Below are 11123 nucleotides of genomic sequence, written 5' to 3' on the forward strand. Positions count from 1 at the left end.
TTAAAACAATACCTCTATCAATGTGCATTCCTGCATTGAGCAGCACCATGGTCCAAACCTTCAGGGTATTAGCTGATAACGGAGATATACTCCTGAATGATGATAACTTGCATCTCTTGTGCCATGACAGCAAGATATGTCAATAATAATATTTTTATTTTTTTAGATTAGTCCATTTTTTCTTTAATTTTTTTTAATTCAATTACATTTGAAAGTTGCAAGTTAGATATAGTATCTTATAGCCTATTAATCTATATGCACTTCACTCGCAAAGCATGAATGTTGCATAGAGATAAAACATATACTGTACAAATCGCCTGTAGCTAACTTCGATATAGATATTAGACTCGGGAGAGACCAAATAACCAAGATTTCTGGAAAGAAAGAAAGAAAGAAAGAAAGAAAGAAAGAAAGAAAGAAAGAAAGAAAGAAAGAAAGAAAGAAAGAAAGAAAGAAAGAAAGCATTTCTGCAGCAATAGTCCTGATTAACTGTTACATTATTATGTGCATTACATGACGCATGTGTTTTACTCACGTGTCCAAAACATTCACAATTAGACAATAATCATTATGCCAGTCGTTTGATTTGACTTCAGCAAAGCAAAAACTCACGCGGTACATAAGTCAATATAGATGTGTCGTGTGAACTTGCCTTGATTAAGTGACACATCTTGACTGCAGTCTTCAAGCGAGTATCCATGAACCCGATACGACCCCAAAACCTCCATTCTTCAGTTCTTAATCAGCTCAGAAATCTTTAAATGTACGTGTAAAACTCAGAATGGTGACGTGGCTTTGTGGATTAGCTGCACTAGAGATGCTTTTTGCTTGATATTTGATTTAAAGAAGCTCAGGGGAAAATGTTTACATTTTGCAGTATAAACATCCTCCTCGTGTTCCTGCCTATCTGAGAAAGAAAGAAAGAAAGAAAGAAAGAAAGAAAGAAAGAAAGAAAGAAAGAAAGAAAGAAAGAAAGAAAGAAAGAAAGAAAGAAAAGACACTTGCTTTTCATTCAATTAAGGATTTAAAAATGGCGTTATTTTTTTTAAAAAAAAGACAATTTCGTATGCCCCTTTGCAGCTTCTTAACTTCCCCCAAACCCGCTGTCATTTTTTATATATTAATATGCGAATGATTTAAAGTACAAAGTAATTAAAGTAGCAAACACATTAATTAATTAATTAATGTATATCATATAATGTATCATATATACATCATTAATATGATCAAAAAGACCCAAAACGCAGTGATCCAGCTGTATTATGCTATTAAAAGTTGAATTTATTATTAGTTAAAAATAATTTTGTATTGTTCGAAAAAAGTCTCGATACTAATGTGGACTCAATATGCTATTTTATTTAACAATAAATAGGACTATAAACGCGCTATATTTAATAGTGTTCTAGTTGTGCAGATGTTGGTGAAGCCCACCCCAGCAGAGCTGACAGTGGGAGGGACACTGGGCGGCCCCTGAGCGACTCTGACTCAAGAGCCTGAGAGGAGCTGATGGAAACAGATAAGTAAAAGCCCAACTCCATACTGGAAGAACAAGAAGACAGGATCTGAAGCAGAAAGAATCTCTTTTCCCTGCAGTATCCAGTTTTATGGTGGGTAGTATTACAAGGCTTGTGCAATTACGCATAACCAGAGAAAGAAGAGATCATTCCAGCATTGCATTCCGTTATTAATGAAAGCAGCGTAAAATCGCAGTCTTTTTTTTTAACGTGGATTTTGACGTGTGCTTGAAGAATGACGGCTGAGGTCCAGCAGCCCTCCGTGCAGACCCCTGCTCACAGTAGCCCCATGTCGGAGAAACCGCACGGACAGACGCATGTGATGGAGACCTCCTCTTCCTCCTCCAGCACCAAAACTAAAAAGACGAACGCTGGAATTCGTCGTCCTGAAAAGCCCCCGTACTCTTACATCGCTCTCATTGTCATGGCCATCCAGAGCTCTCCAACCAAACGACTCACTCTGAGCGAAATTTATCAGTTCCTACAGAGCCGCTTCCCGTTTTTCAGAGGCTCGTATCAAGGCTGGAAAAATTCGGTGCGTCACAATCTGTCTCTGAACGAGTGCTTTATCAAGCTGCCCAAGGGTCTGGGCAGACCCGGTAAGGGCCACTACTGGACCATCGACCCAGCCAGTGAGTTCATGTTCGAGGAGGGATCTTTCCGCAGGAGGCCACGGGGATTCAGGCGCAAATGTCAGGCGCTCAAACCTTCCATGTACAGCATGATGAACGGGCTGGGGTTCAATCACATACCCGAGTCCTATAACTTTCAGGGGGGCGGCGGGGGCCTGTCTTGCCCTCCAAACAGTTTATCTTTGGAGAGTGGGATTGGGATGATGAATGGACATTTGGCCAGCAATATGGAAGGAATGGGCTTGGCAGGACACTCCATGTCCCATCTATCAGCGAATAGTGGACATTCCTACATGGGCAGTTGCACAGGATCCTCAGGGAGTGAGTACCCCCACCACGACAACTCCGCATCACCGCTTCTCGCCAGCGGGGGAGTGATGGAGCCGCATGCGGTGTATTCTAGCACGGCCTCGGCATGGCCTCCAGCGCCCCCGGCCTCTCTAAATAACGGGGCGTCTTACATCAAACAGCAGCCGCTCTCTCCGTGTAACCCGGGAGCCAATCCACTGCAGCCCAGTTTACCCACACACTCTCTGGAACAGTCCTACCTGCACCAGAACGGCCACGGCAACACCGACCTTCAAGGTAAAGGTTTCAAGATGACCCCAACAGACATATTTAACAGAAATATTCTATCTCGTTATATGCTTTTATTTACATGAATAGGTGAGAGGTAGCCTAGAATGAATAATTTGTAATGTCTTGCCAACAGTCCAGCTAAAGTTATGCCACATAACGACACAAACATTTGTACAATTACGCTTTATTCAATAAATGTGCTGGTCAATTTTTTCATAAATGCTCGTGTATTTTGTCGAGAAACTGGTGAATACAGAATCACTGCATTTAATTTGCGAATGGGAACAGTAATGCAGAGTGTGATCAACATTTCTAAACATTAAAAACTTTATACATGGATTTTCTTTTTTTGATAAAAAAAAAAAAAAAGTATCATTTGGTCAGTCTTTGGTAAGCTTCTAGCTCACATATTGACATAATTCTGCACATGCATAATTAGAAGTGATTTCAGCCCGATTGCTGTAATCTCTACTGGGGCAAGAGCAAGAAGAACCACGCCACGAGCCCTGCAGCAATGTGTCCGTGGGGAATCGCGTGCAAGCAGTCATTTTAAAACGATCCCACCCAGATCTTAAGACTTTCAGGTCTCTTCCAGGTCTCTCACAGCACTCCAATGCATTATCAAAAAAACGTACTATAATCAAAAGCTATTTAAAACAATAATAAAATAATAATAAATAAATAAAAAACATATCAAACTTAATAATGACGTTTAAAATGTGTTGACAGGCGTGATATGGTTACGCTTTACAATAAATTTCATTAAAAAAAAAATACAATATTATATAATACTTAAAAGATCATTATTATGTATGTCTACATTAAAGGAGTTAGAAATATATTTGTAGGATATATTTGGTAAAAATTGATAAAGGTAAAATTGTAGGATATAGGCCTAATTTGTTCAAGTTAAAGTTATTATCGAAAGTAAGTTTATGTTATATTCCTGTAGCTGTTATAGCCATTTTCAATCTTAGAAGACCTTCAAGAAATGTTTATAACATTTTTTTTCTCTCTTTCGATCCTCTAGATAAGCGAAGGTCGACAAATAACCGGCGTTTGATTCAGTCAACAGTCGCTAAATCTACAAACAAACACAAATGTGGATTGGAGTTTGATATACTTTACGATTAGAAAATTTTACAAGATACAGAAATATTTTCCCATTGAATTGACTACTCATAAACATTTTTTATTATTATTATTTTTTTATTTTTCCATTTTTTTATTTTCTATTTTTCATTTCTGTTATAGCAGTAGGCCTTGTGGTAGTAACAATAACAGTTTGGGGTTTGGATTGGAGTTTGATATACTGTACGATTAGAAAAATTGACAAGATACAGAAATATTTTCCCACTGAATGAACGACTGAATGCCACAGGCGAATGTGTAACTCAGTAACATTTTGTATCATTTCTGTTATAGCAGTAGTAGTAGTGGTAGTAACAGTTTGGGGTTTAAAATGTCAAGAACACTACAACAACATTAGCCAAGTTTTTTATATATGTATATATCTAATGTCCCATGTTTTGTGTCCCCGCAGGTATACCGCGCTACCATTCCCAATCTCCCAGCATGTGTGACAGGAAAGAATTTGTCTTCTCTTTTAACGCCATGACCTCTTCATCGATGCATTCACCAGGGAGCAGCTCGTACTACCACCATCAGCAGGTCTCATATCAGGACATCAAACCCTGTGTGATGTGACAGCATTATTACAAAGAAGACTTAATGCAACAACGAGCAACAGAGTAAACTGGCCCAAATGAACTCTGTGGCCAAGCGTTCTGAGGCCAAGAGGCCAAGAGTGGAACTCTGAATCCAAGTGGCTCTTTTGGAAAGAGACATGGAATTAAGAATTGCCGTTTATTACTATTCAGAACTTGGCCATAGAAACGCATTGTTAGAAAATTACAAACTCAAAGGAGCACTTGGAAAAACCTCCAGCTTCAGATATCTGCGAATCATAAGATCGAGGGCAAAAAAAGCCACAGCATCTCGTTTCCAACAGCTTGGTACAAACTCTGCTGGCGGATGACAACCACACTCGGAGATGCAAAGATGAGTGAAACGCTCCGATGTTGATATATTGTTTTTAAAGACGAGTTTGTATCGTTTGGAACGTTTTCCTACAATCATTTTTATTTCGCTTAAAATGGTGAAAACCATAACCACGCGAAATGAAGGCACCTTTAAACCCTAATGCGCAACTTATTTATTTTGTTAAAATGTTTAATTTTAGGCTACAATTATAGCCACAGTGTTGACCGCTTTATTGGCAATATTTGCCCAATGTAACATTAAGGTTAAATATAAGCACTGTTAGTTATTTTGATTGTTTATTTAGTTGTACATACCTATATTGACACGTCTTATTTCTCAAGCACTGTATAAACTGTACATGGTGTAAGACATCTTTTAGTAGGATTTTTTTTGTCCCTTTTCAATGGATTTAAATATTAGTTGATGTAATCCTTCAGTTCAATTGACAATTAAAGTAATGGCATGGAGTTTGCAATATCTGTTTAAAATATGACTTTTCTAAACAAGAAATATTATGTTTTGTGAATTAAAATTTTGAATTCTTTAGATTTCTGGACTAAATTTCTGCGTTATTCATCGAATCAGAAATTAAGCTTATTGAATTTAGAATTTAAAGACGCGAATTTAAAAAATGATATGAAATAACTACAATAATAATGTTTCAATTTTAGTTCCAGCAATAACAACAATAATAAACGACAGCTATTATTTTGTGCCACATTCTTCATGATTGATTTTATTCCTGGAGAGAAAAGTTGACCGCATAGAGCTTACACACATTTGATAAAACAAATATACGTACAAAACCAAGCTATTTTTAAGAAGATATGGTTCACTAATATAGCTTAAAATTAAATATTATGAGATTTTTTCAGTTAATCCATTTTCTTTTAATATAATCCGCTAATGGGTAAGACGCCAATAATTAAATTAATAGAACAAATGTTGTCTGGGTGGAATTGAAAAAGCTGAAGAGTCACTGCAAAGATATTCCATAAAAATATATATATATATATATATATATATTCCTATCATACAGAGAAAAAAAAAGAAAGTTAGCAAAATTACTTCATTTTCAATTACATTTCATTTTCATTTCATATATATACACACATATATATATATATATATATATATATATATATATGAAATGAAAATGAAATGTAATTGAAAATGAAGTAATTTTGCTAACTTTCTTTTATTTTTTTATTTTTCTGTATGATAGGAATATATTTTTTTCTTTTCTTTTTTTTTTTTTTAATGGAATATCTTTGCTAAGTAAGTAATGGGCCTATATCTCCGGGGACAGTCGATCCAGTCAGTGTTTAATATTGTATAATATTGAATATTTGCACAGACAAAGTCATCATGGAATTGTTTAGAAAAATATATACATGGATAAGACATTCGAGTCATTATTAAAGTAAATATTCTTTAGGTTGAGCAAAGATCCCTTTTCTTGTCAAAAACATTGCGTAGGCTACTGCATATCAGTTTATTGGTTTCTGGGTCAGCCTATACAAGAACAAGACAATACATTTTCTTTTTCGAAAAGGTTCAGACTTTAAAAACATTTCTCTTTTTTGTTCTAATTCGATGTTTTATTTTTTATAAAAATGATATCCGGCTAAAATTAGGAAACAAACGATCAAAATAAATCAGTATTGGCAGAGCGTCTGGAGATCTTGCAGGGGTCCTCAAGCGGACACAATGTTGACCCCCGCACGAGAGCACACACGAATCAACTATTAGTGCGTGGACGTGACCATGAGCTGAACTCGTAAGATTCCCATGGACGCATGATCTTAGAGGCCACACATGAGCAGAGCACAGCTGTCACACTTTTTACTTCGTGAATGTTTCTCAGGGCAAGTGCATTATTGACACAACTAGAATTATAATGACTACAAAAATATCTATATTTGATCATAATTGAATACTAAATTATTGACTGCTGATATTTAAAAGTACACGTCGCCTCTTGTGTGTTATGGCCCTGTATGGGTTAAGGTAATTCTGCCTGGTTTGACTAATAAATAAAAAAAAATTGTTGGTATAAACGGATGTATTTAGGTTCGGCGATATTAAAAAATAATTTTGATGTTACATAATATTATCAGTAAAACTAGTTAATTTAGATGTTAACATTTTCGGTTACCATTTATTCCAGTGCAATCGTACAAATAACGATGCTTTGGGAAAACAGTAATAGTAACCTACTTGAAAATCGCCTTATATGATTTTCAATAGTATAGACTAGGCTACTTCTAGTGCTTTAGGTTAGGCCTCGTTTACGGCCTATCTTTTTTACGTGCGTTTACCAAAAATGCACTTAACATGTAGGCTACATGCGACTATGAGCTTTAAGTGGTATATTTATAGTGTTACTGTGTCAGTTCATGAAATGCTCAAATGTAAATCATTTGGCCTATATACAACTTTATGCGTAACGGTATAAAGTACATAATTTACTTCTGGGAGATGATTTAATTTATTTTTATTTTTTCATTTGATATATAAAAATCAATAAAATTTTCTACAAGAAAATATACTTTAGTTATTCTGTGCTTATACACAATTACTGCTTTATTCGTGATTGCTATTCGCAGAGTTTAATTTGATCAAATTCACCAGATGATAGAGGCACGAGCCTACAAGGATCAGTGGAGACAGCGGTTAACTGACCGATCACCCTGTGACTGATACTTATCATATCGCTAGCTGAGTCTACATTGAAGAACACTGCGCTTTAGTGACGTATTTGAAAACCAAGCGGTGGAAGCTCCGCAGAAAAGATAATGTGACACCAACGCTGAATAATAGGCTATAGCAGTGCATCGGCTTTGGGTGTCAAAGTGGAAAAAAGAAGGGGTAGTTGAAGATGTCATGGAAAAGACACTTTGGTGAGCCACTCCTTCAATGAGTAGTAAAACATTAATGATGTCTTTACTGGTGATTGAGTTGCACCATTATTAACTGTTTATTTCTACCAAGCATTTAATAAACATACCTCTTCGTGAAATAGGCCTAAATATAATATTTATTTAAAATAAAATGCAACTGTTTTCTGCACATGTATTTTAAACACTTAACTTGCTCCATCCATACAAATTCATGAGTTCACACTTACATATAATTAGATGTAAATCTAAAGTAGCCTATAGCTTTATTTGGCGTGCTGTCTGGGGGGAGAGCTCCGAGCTCAGAATTTGGCCCGAACTCAGAGTACTCCCCCGTGTAAGTGATTAGAACTAGAATGGTGGAGAAGTGGTGGTGGAGGGATGCTGATAAACTGTCAAGGATCTGAGGTAGGTCTGCTGTATACCTATTATCGTTGATTAACTGAGTGCTCTCCACCCGTGTTGATTATGTTAATTATTTGAACGTGCTCCTCCCGAACTCTGTTAATAAAACATCATTAAATGCATGGCCAGGTTGATTCAGGTTTTCTAGCGTATTTACTAATACTAATTAACAAATGCTCTAAATTCTCCTCTTTTACACAAAGCTTACATCCCATCCCCACTGCTGGATTTAGGTGCTGTAGCTGTCGCCCTGTGAATAATCCTCCACTACAGATCCGCTGTTTGCTTCTCTACTGGAGGTTTATACAGGGTCCTCCACCTGTCCCCTCACAAGGAGTTCTGGCTTCAATAATCCATGGCCACCTTGAACCTTTTGTCCTCTGAGTGAATCTTGATGAATAACTTTAATTGTGTCATAATATGTTGTTTTCTTTGATGTATTTTTAAAAACATCCAACTTTGCAGTTCCAAAAGATAAAAATTAAATGTAACCCCTCTGATTCTTTCATCGATTCCCCCAGAAAGGACCACACGAAGACAGAATGCTGTATTTAATACACATTAACATTAAACAATGAAATTGCTTTATAACTAGAACAGGCATTTTGGCACAATTCATAATGAATTTCTTTTTCCCATTACACTAACTCATTCACTTGCTTTTCATTAATGGCAGCAAAGATTTTTATGTTAGGAAATTCTGGTTCACTTTACATGTCTGGAGTAAATTCATTCCCAATCTACTTCCTGTAACCACTTGGTAAGGCATTAAAATCTTTTTTTCACAAAAAAAAAAAAAAAGAAAAGAAATGGTGTCAAGCTAGGTTCCCCAGCTTTACAAAATCTTTGTAAGCATGCTTGCACACAGATGACAAAATCCTTCTCTGAGTCATTGGATTAAAAAACAGTGGTTCCTCTGGAACTCAAATTTCATCAAGGTTCGTTAGCATCTCTTTCCACTTTAAGAACTGTTCTCCAAGAATGCAACACTGATGTAAATATGTAACCCCAAGCTATAGCCTCACCTACTCCAGTTTCATTAAAAATAAATAATCAAATCAAAGGGTTTCTGCGCTGCTTGTTTTCTGTTTTCTGCTTGTTTTCTTGTTTTCTGCTTGTTCACAGATTCTATTTTGCACATCCACCAGACCTTGACATTCCTTATTGTGGTGCATTGGGGAAAAGTGGTGTTATTGATGAATTTATGAATTGCATTTGGTACTTCTGAGTTTCCATATATTTGTAACGGAGACCAGCTAATAAGAGTTGTGCAAGTAAACCTCACTCCCCTAGCAGGCACACTGGTACTGACTCTAAAGGCTGCGGTCTTTAGCATCCTTGTTAGTGTGCCCTCCTCCCATGCCGGAAACACCTGTTTGAATCCCACTCGGAGCAGTGCGAGTATAACCAGAGGGGTTACATATTGATGCCCTTATTTAAGTCATTTGGGCAGGTATAATTGTGTCATGTGTTGTCTTCCTAAGACTGCTAATAAAGCATACAAATGGCATTTGTTGTGTTAAAAGATTGGGCGAGTATAATGCTGCCTTCACATGCTATCGGATTTATCGTAAATATGAGTTGGGTGGGAAATTAATTTGAAATATGGTGGAGGGGAGAATGATTGCTGCTGTGACAGGTATGGTTAATTGGTTCCCGTTCAAAGGAAATCAACGCTGCGTCAGTTGCTGACGCTATGGGGACACATGTAACCCAGGTTACCAGTGGGTACTGGCAGAGACAGAAGGAACTTAAAATTAAATAACAGATTAAAAGTATGAAAACTGCTGACAGAGAAAATATAAGACTGCAAACAAATTAATTAATGATATAAAAATAGAGAAATATAAAATATTCAATATTATAAATATATCCAATAGCGTTATCTCCCTGTGCAAAGCCTCCAATGAGATTGCATTTTGAGTGACGTCAGTTAAACGTCCGCTATCGCGGCACTTTTAGAGAGCAGCGCTTTCTAGATCCTTCTTTTCTCCATGAACCTCTGACGCGACCGGATGCTTGCTGCTCCGGGAGATTTAAAGCTTCAAATTGAGTGAGAACTGATGTAAGAGTTGTTTAAACTGTCTCTATATCATTTATATGATGATGATGTAGAAATAAGTAGCAGTTAAAACGAGTTGAGGTGATGTGATTGTTCACATTGTGTTGACCGTATGTTAATGACGCAATATTAGCGCTAGCTTAAAGCTAATATGACGTGTGTGTATATCTCTAATGAAGGGTTCAGAGAGAAACAGTGCATGTTTGAGAGTGACATTTTGGAACGTGTATCATCTGGAACTTCCCTGGTTTTTCCGATGTACATGTAAACGAGTTCCTTGGTGAGTTAATATAGTTTTCATTAATTTTCATTTCAGTTTGGTTCAATAAGATTCAAGGTCATATTAAAGGTGCTGTATGTAACTTTTCTACTAAAATGAATCCTTTTTTTATTGCCTGTGTGTGAAGGGGTTGTAATCTCACATTAAAATTATCCACTTTGCGGGTTTTGCTATTACCTCGGAAAGCAAGTATTCTTATTTTTATGTGAAGGTGCGGGGTCGGATTTACCGCGAAATCCAGTGATGTGACCTGCACGCGCTCTCCCGAGCCTCTCGCCTCGTCTAGCCTACTGACTTTGCACTCAACAGTGACGACACTGCAACTTATGACATGGACTTATGACTTATGCAACTTATTACATGTCTGATAACACTAAGAAACCATAGACTGTGTAAGAAACGACCTGCTCCCAGCACAACACGTCACAGACTCTAACCCAAACTCCACATATTGATTAAAAAAAAAAAAAAAAAAGTTTTTTCTGCTGAAGCTTGTAAGGCCAGACGTAAATCGCATGACCTTCGGGTGAAAAAACACGGCTCAACATCGGCAGGGCATTTGAATCATGGAGAAACCTTATCTACAAACCTAGAATGTACATTTCCTGAAGAAAATGTGAAGTGGTGCTTGCAGTGGCAAAATTCGGCACGGTTGATAGGGTTCCATACTTATCATGGTACGAGCATTGAGCATTAGTTCAACGTCAA

At 36.9% G+C, this 11123-nt stretch overlaps 1 protein-coding gene across 1 annotated transcript; it reads left to right on the forward strand.

The window, feature by feature from the left end:
• The first annotated feature begins 1536 nt into the window (after positions 1–1536).
• On the forward strand, positions 1537–5485 carry foxf1 (forkhead box F1). Its single transcript, XM_084409359.1, has 2 exons — positions 1537–2731; positions 4269–5485. Exons 1-2 carry the CDS (start codon positions 1750–1752, stop codon positions 4430–4432), a joined length of 1146 nt encoding a protein of 381 aa, XP_084265485.1. The 5' UTR covers positions 1537–1749; the 3' UTR covers positions 4433–5485.
• Positions 5486–11123: the final 5638 nt, after the last annotated feature.

This window comes from Rutilus rutilus (genome assembly GCF_951802725.1).
Source record: "Rutilus rutilus genome assembly, chromosome: 5".
Classification (NCBI taxonomy): domain Eukaryota; kingdom Metazoa; phylum Chordata; class Actinopteri; order Cypriniformes; family Leuciscidae; genus Rutilus; species Rutilus rutilus.